At 39.2% G+C, this 14,736-nt stretch overlaps 1 protein-coding gene across 2 annotated transcripts in view; it reads right to left on the minus strand.

The window, feature by feature from the left end:
- Positions 1-14,736, minus strand: part of KHDRBS2 (KH RNA binding domain containing, signal transduction associated 2) — a 373,561-nt gene that overhangs the window by 117,169 nt on the left and 241,656 nt on the right. For both annotated transcript variants that reach the window (XR_012672902.1, XM_075145263.1), the window contains exon 5: positions 737-864. Coding sequence is in view for 1 of the 2 variants with exons in the window: in XM_075145263.1 (XP_075001364.1) it covers positions 737-864 (128 nt within the window). In the remaining variant the exon portion in view is untranslated. The remainder of the gene's footprint in view (positions 1-736; positions 865-14,736) is intronic.

Consider the following 14,736-nt stretch of genomic DNA (forward strand, 5'->3'; position numbering starts at 1 on the left):
ATGGGCCCACTTCTCAAGCCTGTCAAGGTTCCTCTGGATGGCATCCCTTTTCTCAAGCGTATCAACTGCACCACCTTAAATATAAATATGCTATTGGCATAACATAGATGCCTGAGGCAACAAATTTCTTAAGGGTTCACAGTGAAAAATGAGTCTGAAAGAGTGGCCTTATGAACAAGCAGAGCTATCTGTTACCTATATATGAAAAAATACTTGGAAGAATTCAGGAAACATTCATACACCAATGTTTTCAGATGATGCCAATGAAATTCACATGGAACTGATAACCCATACAACAAATAATATACAATGCAATATATATATTATAGATATAATATGCACACAAAAAGACGTAATTATTTGGCAAATTAAGTTCCATCCAGACTATGTAGCCTTCTCTGACTATACTGTTTTATTTACCAATGATTTTATGGTATTGACAATATCAATTCTGTGCTGGCATAACAATATTCTTTCCTAGAAATATCCCTTCACTGGCTTCATAATCAGTTCTGATATGTTGTTTGATACTTGTATATCACCCACTGCAGCCTGTGAACTGCAGATCAGAGAACCTGGCACAACATAGACCACACAAGTTATCAGAAGAAAAACATTTTGATTTACTGACCATGATGGCTATGTGATTTTCTTCATTTTTTTTTTTAAACTATGTTTGTTTTACCACTGTTTACACTTTCTAAAGGTATTAGCATAATAGCTCAGGTTACCGCACCTTGAAGGAGCTGCAGGTGGCACACGGATCCCTCTTCCTCGAATGCCCCGTCCACGTGCTGAATCCTCAGAACCATTCAAATACGACAGTTCTCTCAGCTGCTCCTGGCGAATTTCATCATTATAATCCTAAAATGCAAAAGGTGAAACTTGCTGAAACTTTGTATTTTGGCTGAGCTGCCAAGCCACCCAAAACAGAAATTACATGGATAGTATTTGGGTGAATTGCTCTGCATTATCACCTGCATGCTGAAAAAAACATACAGTGGGAGTGGACAACTACCTATAAAATGGGGACAGACAAATTTATATGGGTAGTTAAGGTGGCCATAAAGAACATATACACAGAAAATACAACGCAAAAGGCACAGAAGGCATAAACACAAAGCAGACACCAAGAACATATTTGTATACAAGATGCAAATGGACTTTCACATACAAAAGGTACCAATCTCAAACAACTTGAAATTAGATAAAAAAATGCATTTTTTAAATACTTTATATTTTTTTGGCAGACATCCCTGGCTACCTTTACGCACTTAAAACACAAATTCCCCTTTACATTGCACCTTAGCATGCAAAATTTACACTGGAGTCATTTGATGGGATGATTTAATCCAATACCAATAAGCATCATTGAATGTAGCCTTCAGATATTCTGTATATCCACTAAACAACTTCTGAAAGGAGCTCTCCCTTTAGGACTCATAAGCAACAAAGCTATGTTTACTATATAAAATTGTTAAATGGTATAAAATAGGCCCACTCGAAGACTGCAGGGTATCAACTCCAGCACTGCAAGCTTCTGCTGGCTCAGTAAACAGGACATCGGATGAATTTCCTTTTCTTACTGATACAAAATACATAACATTGGGCAATTTTTACTTATTTTGCAACCTTTGTCTCAGTCAGACGTTCCTTTTTCTTTAGCTTCCTTCCTTTTGTATTCAGCTCTTTGCCTGCTGATCATGGTAATAAGAGCCCGCTGCAGTGGCCGGTTCACTGGCAGCAGAACTGTGCGACAGCTAATTAGTGTTTCAAAACAGAAAGGATTATTGAATTTCAACCCTTCAGTCTTTCCATCCTTCCACAGGCAACTGCCATTGACTGTCATGCAAGGGTCCGAAAATGCTACAGTGCCTGCTGCTTCTCGGGTGGGTGACTCTCCAGGACGCATTACAAGTGACACCTCTTTTTAGCCAAGTTGAAGACCAAGCGAACAGTGAGATGGAACCAGGGCCTTGCTCGTTCCTTCTCCTTCCTGAGGAGGTCCAGGAAATCTATTTAAAGATATGATGCTGATCCTCTTGTGTTCTAAGAAAGTGCAGGCCTGGTCATGATTTCCCTTCTAAATTTCTAGGGAGTGCAGCTGGAGTAAAATCTATTAATGAAATCCAGAAAAGAACCCCATTTATACAATATAGTGTGTGATATTTGCAGCAGAATCATAATTAAAAACAAATCCCTAATTTGCTAATAAACCAGATAATGGCTTTCAGTTCACACCAATCACCAAATCTTTTTGCACATTCTTCTATCATTCTAACATTAATGGGCATAAACCAAAGACTTCTTCCTAAATCAATAAATATGCTCTGTAAAATACAGAGGGAAAACCACAGATAGAATCAATGAGGTCACATTTACAGCAATTGTTGAACAGGTACCATCTACTGTGCCTTGCTTAATATCATCTGTTATTCACACTGGCTTTACAAGGATTAGGACTTCAAACTTGCTGATTGAGTTTACCCCTCAGATTCCACACCAGTGCTGGGAATGAACTTCATTAATAATGCAAGTAAATTTTGTAAGAGAAAGATGGGGCGGGGGGGGGGGAAAGACAAAGGACCTTCAAGGGACAGAAATTGGAACTTTCTGTGTTGCTGCTTTACTCTCTCTCCTTTGGAACATTGCCGTATAAATGAATTCTATCAGAAATTGCCTCAAAGCTGCTATTCCTTCCTCAGATACACATATCATTTAAAATCTTAGTATTGACAAAACAGAAATTAAATTAAACCAATTAATTAAATTAATTAAACCTATTATATACAGCAAGATCTGCAAATCTGCATCATTCTGTTACGCAGTGCCCTCAGTTTTTCTACAGGTTATTTACCGCATGTCCAGTTAAGAAATATGTACAATGTATTTTGAAATGGCAAGGTAAAGACAACAAAGCACAAAGAGGACTGTAATTAAGATGCTGGGACGGGTATCCTGAAAAAGAAAGATTTCAATAAAAAATTATAACTCGATATAGATCACTTATGTGCCCTTTAAAAAGCATAATAAAGATCATAATTTCTAAACCTGAAATCTGAAATTTTCAACAGAAATGCTCACTTCAACTCTTTCATTAAAAAGAAACGTAACACTGAATTAATCTTTCATAACTGCTACATGAGTCTAGCTAGAGACAGAGTATCCTGCTGAATATTTAATTGTAGCTGGAGTTCAGAGCCTAGCACATGAGCAAAATTATGCTGCTGATGTTTCATATATATCTAGTCCCAAGAGAGAGTACAAGATGTTGCAAGACATACCTGTACTGAAGAAAGTATAACAAAGTAGCTACACACTGCAGTAGTATATTGTGTTTCAGAAAAAAACCTCTACTCCTCTTATTAATATAAGCTCGTGAGAAATGTTCTGTACTTCTTAGCTTTTCTTATAGCTAATAGTCTTAGAGCTATTCTTACAGCTGATAATCTACACTAACTTACATGTTTTGCTCTTGTTTATATCCTTAAAGACATTATTACCTATAAACAGCTTTTCCATTTACTGATGATACTAAAGGTGCCATCTACTCGTACCACGGTGGTCAATGTTTGCAAACAACCGCTGTAGGTGAGCTAACCACCCACGCCCACGGCTATTCACCTAAACATGCATCTTGATTTTAGAAATACTAAGAATTTACAACTTTAGCAAAGTCAGTAGCACCCAGGGCCACCATAAATCGTAATGTTTATGTAAGTGCCTAAAAACCTAATCACATATTTAGATAAAACATTCAGTATTCCAGAGTACATGAACACGTTTACCCCAAATTACCAAAATTATGTTTATTAATGAGAGTTGGGAATGATTAATGAGGTCGGTTGCCTTCACTGCTCTAGGAACAAAGGAAACCTGTTAGTATCAGGGTCCGACTGGTGGCAGCTCGCCCAGGGACCCTTCTGGCAGCACTGCCAGAGAGGTGCAGCAAAGAGGGGAAAGCACGTAAGCTAGGAAACGCAAGAAACCATTCTGGTAAAAAATAGCAAAGTATGACGCAAGCTGCAAAACCTGATCTGAATTAACAAGAACACGTAGTGTCAAGGGAGAAGAGTTAATAAAGAAATCAAAGGGTAAGGCATAGACAGACGCAATGGATTTTGGGAATATATATCTATCATTAGCATAACAAAGGCTCATAGAAGTCAAGGATAAATCAATCCCTTAAGGACTGTGATCTCCTGTCCTGATGTGCTTCGCACGTTTAAGTTCTTTCCATGGGTGTGAATGATTTGCACTGTCAATAAATATCATCACTCTTATCTGTGACAGCTGAATTTCATTCTAACTCCATAGTTAAGGGGAGAGTAATTTAGGTTAAAGGCAAACTACCTTAAGAATGCAAAGTTATGCAAGTCAAACCCAAAATGATAATCACAATTCTCCACATTGACAATTTTGAAGTATGAATAGGGCTCACTTGGTCCCTTATACAGATGACATTTTATAGCGTACACACATTCTTTAGACAGTTAAGCTAGCCATGTATCATGCGAAGAGCAGACTATCCTACACATAGTGTTGCTACTACTAGGACAGATTTACAGGTATCTTAATTTTACAGACAAACAACTACCTATTAACATCTTGTATTTAAGTCATTGAATTCCTTGATTTTAACTGAGTGAAAAAGTAGTCACAAAAATAAATGCTCTTCTTGTGGTTATTTTCTCTATAGCTCTTAAAGTGCTTCCCAAAGGTCCCGAGGCATCAATAACTCAAATTTACAGCTGGCCTATGCAGAGGTCCTATGGTCCTGGAAATCTCAGGCTGCATTGCCTGAACTACGAAACACTCTTTCTCTCTCAGGCACGTAATATTCTCTGAAGCTCTGTGTTGCCAACAGAGAGCACCACGTTCACAATCACACGTACTGCGATCCTCTCATCCCGGCTCAGGTAGCAGAAACAAAACAGGAGAAGGATTTGGACTCCTGCGGCACTTCTGCATCCTGCCCAGCTCCCAGCATCAGTAAAAGAGCTCCAGGGCTCCGTGTATTTGCACAGATTCACTGAAGCTAGAGTATCTCCCCTAAATCCTCTGTTGCTGCCTTGTGGTTATTTTCAGGCAGCTTAAATTCCAATTAGCCTAAAATTTCCATTGAGTACATGCTTCAGAAAACCCATAGCCAGCCAATAGGACACAGAAGTCCCAGGGAATTTTAGGTGGATGTGAATATGGCCCTTGTTTGTTTGTTTGTTTGTTTGTTTGTTTTTAGACACATACTAATTTTGGACACTAGAAGAGACATTGTCCTCATGCTCCCTTGTGTATATGGGGAAGCACTAGACCTGTGAAAATAACTGGTGGTGAGGACCTCCCTGGAGTCCCGGCTCCTTTGTGTTCACTGTGACCTCACAAGAGTGAGCTGTGCTATGATTCAGCTTCACAGCATGGTGAGAACCACTCACCTGGACTCACGGGGTCAGGATCTGCAGTTTATTATACTGAAGAGGCCAAGAACCCAGGAATTCCCACTTTCTAGCTGAGTGCTTTAATATCAGACTGTTACAAAAAAGAAGAATAGCACTGGCTGCTCAGTACCAGAAGAGCTTGGTGAACTAAATCCTGAGTCGACAGAGATATTTGGCATTTCTTGTTATTTCTTTATATTCTAAGATCCTGTTCTAAGACTCCAATGCATTCAAAATGTAAACATATTGGACTTTTCCCTGCACATATCCAAAGCCTCTCTCTATCACTGTCTGCTTAGGAAACTTAGACAATTGTGCCAGGTAGGTTGGATAGCCCTCTCCATCACCTAAAATTTGGGTGAGACAGCACCTCATCTGGGCATGCAAATTAGGTGGATGCAACTGCATCCTTAAACTTCGTTCTTTGTCTCTCTAACACAAATTCAAAGTTCATTGCAAAACACGAGATTAATGTGTAGCTGAGACCATGCCCAACCAAGCAATTCCTACAAAGTTCATCAGAACCGTGGGAGCTGGCTCTAGCCCACCCTACGTGGGTGTCTGATGGGTATGGCATATGTTCTCAACAGTATATGGAGGAGCTCAAAACCGACAGCTGTTTTGATGTTCCTAGATAAGACCCATGTTCTCTGAACTCATGTTTAATGTATATGCATGGTTTCCTGGTTACCTACAGTCAAAGCCATCTGTTAAGATGGCTTTTTGCCCATTCGCAGATTGGTCTGATTATTTCACTAGAGCATAGGTGCCAGGTAATGATAGGTTTAGATGGACAGCCTGCAGTGCACCACAAGTGAAAATGCTTCTGCCAGAAGTCCTCCTCCGTGACTCCAATATTGCATTAGCAACACATGCCTCTTTGCATTTCCCCATATATATTGGCACCTACGTAAGACCATTTTGTGTGCACGCAGTTCTCTGGCAGCCAGTAACCCCAATAAATACATAAAAATATAAATATAATCCATCTGAGCCCAAGGAAGAAACGATTTTCTCTAAGCAATCAGCAACTTAGCCAGATCCATAGCCATAAACATTACGCCCTTTCACTTGCCACATATGCAAAAAATTGCTGTCTTTACCTGCTTATAGTCTGTCTGAAAAATAAACCTTAATTGTGTGGGTCACCCTTGGAGATTGAAACACATAAAATAGACCATACATTTCTCTCAGTAGCAGTCTGAATCTGTTGCAGCCAATATGAATTTCAGCTTATAAATGCCTACGGGCAGAATGCAAGTAGACATAAGCTGGAGCCACGTACACTTGCCTTTGAGGTTAGCTGACAGCTGGGGGATTTGTCAGCTTGCCACAGAGAGCACTAACCCAAGCGTGGATGTCATTTTTCTCTTTGAGCATGCACAATTAAATCTGCCTGGCATCATCAGCATGGGGCACCACACTCTACAAGCAGCGTGGAAGGGAGGGGGGATGTCTTCCTCCTCGGCATCTGAAGAGAAGCTGCCAATCCCAGAGTGTAAATTGTGCATAGGCAACTGCTATGAAACTTCGACCCAGATATTTTAGTCTTTGCTAGAACAGAGCAACATAAGCCTCATCTAATCGTATAATCAATTTTTTTTTCATACTAAAGAGAGCTTTCAACAGAAGATTATTCCAGTTTATATGGAAATGCTGTTAGCCACACAAAATAACCACACTGAAGATGGGTGCATGATGTCTGAAAAACTTGCAGAAACCTGTATTAAATTTCAGCCATTTGCCCCAATTTGTTCCACCCCTCTTGCTCACAGGCCCCCAACAAATGGATACTGTGGTCTGTAATTTCTTCAAATGACAGCTACGATGCCACAGAAGTCCGTTAGCTGACAGCTCCCTATCCCTGAATTTAATTCCAAGTGAATCCTGGCTGCCAGAGACTTGTGCTTATTTACAGCCATCACTTGAAAGGGATATATAAGGGAACTGGTAATATGAACAGAGGGCATATAGCAGGCTGCAGGAAGGATGGTGTAGCCACCTACTCCTAAAGAAATCGTTACGGATTCGCACTGGATGTTTACACTGGCTCCTAGGAAGGAAGGGATGCGATATGGCTGGTCCTCCTCCGGGAAAACCCAGTTGCTTCAAAGGAGGCAGGGAGAGGAGTAGGACTGCCACTGCTCTCCCCCAGCTGATTGTTGGAGCTCCACTATTAATGAGATCACTAATTTCTCTTAAGGCTGGAGTAACTGTCTACTATAGTCTACATTAAAGCCAATGAAAGTAACAAGCTATACGTAGTACCTGTGTATCTTTTTTCCCCCCAACTACGCCAGGTGGGACCCGTCTTGCCTCCTGCTAACCCACTGCTGTAGGTTTGCAGCCCCCTTGTCACGGATAACAGGGATGGTAACTGCAGCCAGCAAAATTCAGACACGTTTACTCTTGTTTAGTGTGCCTGTCTCATCCAGCCCGGCTACAGCTATGTTCTCTCGGTCCCACGTGGCACAGTAAAGAAAAGATGCTGCTCGACCTGAGGAGACTGGAAAGAGCAATGAAGGATGAGAAGTCTGGGCAAGAAAATATCTTACTATGGGTTTGTTGAGTGCCCTTTCTTTTATGGCTTCTGAATCACTTTAGAACTTTTAAAAATCCCATTAGGTGATAATCTGTACACATAGTACATTGGGACTGAACGTGATACATGACACAGGAATTAGTTTTTAAAGCAACATTAGTATTTTTTTGAGTTATTGCAATATAGGGTTAAGATAACATGAGCTGTCCTTGGAGCAGCATCCTGGGAGCAGAGGCTGGCGGAAGGGTGATTCATCACAGCAGCACTGTGTCTCGACGGAGGAGCTGTGGCGATGGTAGCATGGACTGTGCGTTTGGTCCTCCGTTTTTCCAGAATAAGGATTTCTCCAGACTAACCCGGGTTCTGGTCTAGGTCCTGCGTGTGGATCCCGCCAGGAACCCTGAATTTCTCTTTGATCATCCAGTTTAGCCATATCCTGTGTCTATATCCAGCAGCATCGCTGCCTGGCACAGCTGCTTGGCGGAGAAGAAACTGGTGGCACAGATTGGGGCAAAGCGGGACTGACAGCAAGAGAAAGGATGAAGACCTTCCTTCCTTTGTCAGTCGTAGCAGCAGGCACGGAAACTCCTTCCAGAAACCTCAGGCTGCCATCAGGACTTGGCTTTGGAGAGCAGCAGCGCCTCGGCATTCTCCCTAGTCAGAGGTCGAGGCAGAAAACACAGTATCTCTGTTTCTCGTGCACTCCTTCTACACAGAAGTCTGACTAACCCAAACTAAACAGCATAGCACATCTTCCCCAGAGCCAAGACTTTTTTGCATACTAAGGAAAAAAATAAAACAAAACATGCTGGGAAGATGGTCTATAATAGCACCGTAAAAATGCAAGAGCAATCTTCACTGCTGGAATCGAAGATATTTTAAATCTGCTTGGTTCGAACTGCTATAGTCTAAATTAGTCTCAGTATTGAGAGATTTATGGATTGCCTGTCTAATGATACAGAGGACAATCACAGGAGAACAAGCTGGTGTGCGAGGAGTCCCCCTCTCCACACTAAATTCAAGAAGCATGAGGAAAAGACAGTGAAAAGATGCTGCTATTGAATCTCAAGGTCACTGTCTGAACTGTCACAGAAACTAAAAATATTAAAATAATTTAGACTCAACTTTCTGAAGTCTCACCAAACTTTAAGTGAGAAAGAGTGCAAATGTAGAAACAAATAAACAAAAAATATTGAAAGGAAAGGGAAGAAACATATCAAATAAGAAAAATTGAAATCCTGCCATTGGAAAAACAAAATAAATGGCAAGCTCAATAAATTAGCAAAAAGTACTTTCTCAACTATATGAGTTTAAAAAAGCTGATTTAAAAATTCCATTAGGCAGGTATGCATCAGGTATAAGATGTTGTAGGTTTTGTCTTTTCAGAATAAGATTTGAGACAAAAGGAAAGATGATTAAGGAAATGACAAGCAGTAACAGGAGGTAGAAAATAATTTACAAAGAAAAGCTTAGACCATGTACCAAGTACAGATATACTCATTCCCGAGTGTCTCTCCACTCTTTTTAAAGTACATGGTGTATGAAAGATTAGGAATGAAGTGTATAAAACTGAGTAAATGCTATAATTAATGCAGCCAGATATAGGTGAAAATATTGTCAGAGTTTCAAGCTCAACAATTTAATATATAACATGATGAAAATGTTATCAATTCTATATTTGTTATTATTTAATTTGAACAGATTTTATTTTGTTATTGCATAAACCCTTGTAAATAAGATTATCCACCAGGAGATATGGCATCTGTATTTATAATGTTTCCTTTTCCGCTCTGCAGCATGCATTAAAGGAGGTTTCAGGTACTTTTAACGCAATTACCACTGCTTTTTAAATTTTTTTTTTAACAGAATATCAGCTAATTCCTGCTTACTGCCAGGTAGCAAAAGGTTCTGCCTCTCAAAATCTTTCAGCTTCTTACGTTGCTTCATGGCCAGTGCATCTAACTCATCCTTCCTTAGGTGGCTGCACAAGAAGTCCAGCTTTAGATCAAATACAAACAATCTAGGCTCACGGGGAAAAGTGAAATAAGCTCCACGGCTGAAGAACCCTCTGACTAAGAACACCTAAACACAAGCAATTGAAGATCCAGATCAGGCAGTGTAGTGGGGGGAGAGATGCAGGCTGTTATGTGGAATGGTGCCAGAAAACACCAGGTATTAAAAATTACAGGTAAAATATCTATTTGTAAATAGCACCTAGAAGTGGAAAAACAGCTTTTAAACAGATGCATTTATAGCAAGATACTCCACTTAGTATATGAGCTTATGTATTTCATCTCAACTTCTGCACACACTTAAGTGTTGCTCCAAATGTGGTATATTCCTGCATCAGGTAATCTTGATGATACGCATTGGACACAGAAGCAAACTGTATTCTCAAGATGAAAACCTCAGGTATACTGGAAAGATGCAAATGGGATAAAAAAAAGTCAGACGTAGCTATTATATTCCTTAGATAATACTAGATTCGTTAGCATGTAACTTCTTCAACTTCATTTCTGACTCACAAGCCCACTGGTGTATTTTCTTATAAACTGGTTTATTTTTATAGAAATCCAACATGATAGAATTTAAACTAAACTTTTAAAGAGTTTCATGACTATAATCTTATCATTGAAGATTAAACTCCAACTTCCTAATACCTGAACATTATTTCCTGTAATAAAAGAAACAAATAGCATTCAATACTTTTCCATCATTTCCAAGCGACACAATCAGCAATTATACATGGCACTGAAAAGGGGAAAAGAGGGGAAGGAGGTCAAATGGGCTTGGAAAACATATGTTCAGTTTCTTTCCATTTCACATTATTATACTGTCATAGACATATCAAAGTATTTAAAAAGTATTTTAAAGTATTTAAAAGTATTTTAGAAGAGTGACCCTACCTAGTTTCTTAACTACTGAAATGCATACAGTTCTGCACTTGCAAGCATTATTTTTTATAATATTTAAATAATAGTATGTAAGTGCATATATGGTGGTCCTCCCTGCTTATTATGAATGCCCATCACTGGATCCCATTGAAATGTCTAGGTTTCTTTGAAGATATTAATCTGGCCCTTTATCAAAGAAAAACCTCATCAAATTTAATTCTGTGCTATGAGTCAGAAATTCACAGAAAAGGAATTATTAAGTTACTTTCTTTTCTATTCACAGAGATGAAATATTGCTTTCTTTTTCTTATGTTATAGCAGATAACGCACACGTGAGAACAGGGTGAAAGGAATGCTCATGGAACTTTTTCTAAACCAAATGTTAACCGCTCTTTTATATTAGAACTAATTCTTCAGTCTTTCCTAAATAGCTAAAGCAAAAAATTTTGTAATTGTTCATCAAATTTGTATGAAAACAAGTATAGGTATTTAAAATACAGCGTACATTGTAGACCGGCTCCTAAGGGAATATTATTAATTAGTAATATGGCTAACATTATCCTGGCCATTAATGTCCTTTCTTAAATTCGCAGTCTGAAATGGGATAGTGAAAATACGGTTGAGTAATTAGGAAGTGAGACTTAAGAGAGTGATCTTTTTTTTTTTTTTTTTTTAATCCTAGAAATACAAGGTCAGATTGAGGAGGTGTTTTAACATATGATTGAGCATGACTCATATGCACTGAAGTATCTTGCTGAGCACAGTGCCAGCCTAAAACCGGACTCACTCATTCCAGCTGGAAGGAGGATCCCAGCAGCTGTTAGCCAAGCGCCACCTAAGTTGAATTTGCCAAGCAGATTTCCCATTCGGCACAGATGTGATACGTCGATTCAGAGCCCACGTGTGAGAGCCACTGACTCCACCCCTGTTCAGGACTTCAGGACAGTCACCTCACACATACAAAGCCCACAAACACATCCAAACCAGGCACCCAGAGCCTTGCTGGCTGTTAGGACAACCCCTGATGGTCTCAGATCCCACCCCTGATTTTGCTCTAGAATCACGATTGGGGTTTGAAATCAGCCCTACATTCTTGACTAAGAAAAAAGATCCCACTGATTTCAGTGCTTTTCTGTGACAAAAAGCTGGGGCAGGTGGCAAGTTGTGGAGATAAAGGGGTTTTAGTCATGTAACTAAAAATAGAACTTCATTTCTATCTAAAAATAATAGCTAGTGCTAATAAGCCTCAGCTGTGAACACAAAATTATTAGCTGAAGCACTGACTACTGGTTCCTCACCTGTCTTCTATGCTGCTAGAAAACCTATGGTGAGCTATCTCAACATCAATGGAATAAATAGCCGTCACCTTACATTACATGTTTTGCAACTAAAAAAATTATATAAACTTACAGCATAAGTATTTGGAACTGAATACACGTGATAGTGAACCCATTAGTTCCAAGCTTTTATTTAACCATAATTAACCCAGTTTTGCATTATTGATTTTAGAAGCATGGAAATCCATGCTAGACATTCCTTATGCTTTTGCATTCAATTCAAGTAAAATGTCCTAAATTTAATGAAATGTGTCAAGTTTAGGACAACTAAATACCTTGTCTTTCAATATGATAATTCACCTCATCATAGAAAATATGGAAGGACACTAAAGAAATAACAGTAACTTCATCACTGTTGTTTTGTTGAAGGAAAGAGTGCTATAAATGGAATTAACTGAGACTAGTTTATTTCTTTTTTTCATAATTCAAATGATCAACTATTTTAACTGAAATGTATTTAATTAAAACCAAAATATATTTAATTTAATTAAATTATCAATGTCTGCCATTTGTTTTAATGTCAAATTTGGATAGGTACTGGATATCAATGTCTCATTATGCATTTAAATTCAGCATAGCAAGTCAAGGCAAATACATACGACTTCATCACACCTCAAGGTGCTGAGTACTATCAGCTTCTGGTGGCTGCAGCTAATCCTACTTAGCAGCAAAGGTAGATTATTTTATTGAGTTTAAGCCCTCCAGCCCTGGGGTTTATGAGATTAAATTCCCTGTTCCAGCTCTCCCGGGCAGGTCTGGCTAACCTGCACTGTTATTTATACTCACCACCACTCGGGCTAAGTAGATTGGGTCAAAGTCTCATGATTCTCCCGGATTCCTAAAACCCCCTATAAATAAGTTGGGTTGAAAATTTCTGTCTTAACCTGAAATTTTGAAGTCCAGGCTTTCCTGCTGTCAATCCAGAGCCTCTCTGAGGCATTCTGAGAACTATCATACCTGATATTGCTGTCAAAACCCCAGATTTTTTCATCACTCAACTTGGTGATTTCAGGGTACACAAACTGGAAAATTTTAACTGCTCTCAAGTCCGTTCCTGTAGGCCCGTTCACCAGCAGCTAAAGCATTAGCTTTATTTTTCTGCACATGTCGAAAATGAGAAGACAGGTAGCGGACACCTCTTCCTGCCTGTACTCTTTCCTTTGAGCATCCCCTTCCTTGTCTCTGCTTCAGGAAGAGTTTGCAGCTAACTTCCCCAAAATGCTCTCTGGACAATGGCCATCACCATGTGCATGCCAGCTGGGTGACTGTAAATTTATTCTTATTTTGAAATATTTGGCAAGCTGTGTCCCAGGATTCCTCAATCTCAAGAACCCCAAAAGCAAGCCCATCCCAATCCTACACTTCCTTCTACATAAAGAACAGGAGCAAAACAAAAACAAACCTATAATTAATTTATTTACTTTCAAGTGGTTCTACCTTTTCTCTGGAGACTCCGCTGTAATAAACTGTTGCCCTCGAATGTCATTCGTGCTCTTGAGTATATATTGACTCCAGACTGGTAAGGACTCTCATCTGTACCTTATGAAAGGGGTTTTGAAGCAAGAGTAGGCTAAGAGCTGTTAGAAGAACCTTTTTGAAATATTACAATACATATTACTGACCAATAAACTAGTTTTCCTCTCTTACTGAGCCTATCCCATAGTTTTTTCGATAATGGGAAACCTCCAAACAAGCCTTTCTTGATATAAGCAGAGCCTTACAAGTACCACATTTCTGCAACTGTCTGGGGAGTGCACCAGGTCTTCTTCTTTTAAGCAGAAATTTCACCTCATCAATTGCCTTCATTTGGGTTCATTTCAGATTGGCAGAGATTAAGCATCTTGGAGAGTATTTGTAAATATATCAGTTCTTGTTAAACATTTAAGCATAAACCCAGATATAAAGAAATTAAAGATACACCATAGAAACCTATCCAGTAGCTTTTCAAACACTGCCAGGTGCACTGCATAAACCAGGAGCACTTCAAATTTCTCCAGGTTTTGCCCTACTGGCAAAGCAATCTTTCCTTCACCTCTCTAGGTGGCCATTTCCCGACACCAACTTAAAATATCCAGAATGAAAGAAAAAGGCTGTATACGTGCTACAGAATGCAATGCAATGCACCATCAACTAAGTTTTATACAGCCAACACAGTATTTGAAAATGTTGCCTTTTTTCCCTTTGTTTTTTTAAACCAAAACAGCTGAGGGGAGCTCAGGGACTGGTTAAAGACTCAAGCGTGATTTATTGGAATATCTCTTCTGTATCCTATTGGTCTCTTTGCTTCTTGTAATTTCTGAATTTTCTATTTCCCTAAACATAATTCACAGTTAGGAAAAACTATTCATTTGAGAGCTTCCAACCAGAAAATCCTTCAGGTTGTTCCAGCAGTGCGCTAGAAAAACTCACTTTCATTCTTTCTCTTTTATTATTTCTTTTCAATATCCCCATCTTACTGGATATTCTGGTTCTTATTTTGCAAGAGGTCACAGTATCAGAGAAATTCAGCAGAGGAACAAGAATCTATT

Source organism: Calonectris borealis, chromosome 3 (genome assembly GCF_964195595.1).
Source record: "Calonectris borealis chromosome 3, bCalBor7.hap1.2, whole genome shotgun sequence".
Classification (NCBI taxonomy): Eukaryota; Metazoa; Chordata; class Aves; order Procellariiformes; family Procellariidae; genus Calonectris; species Calonectris borealis.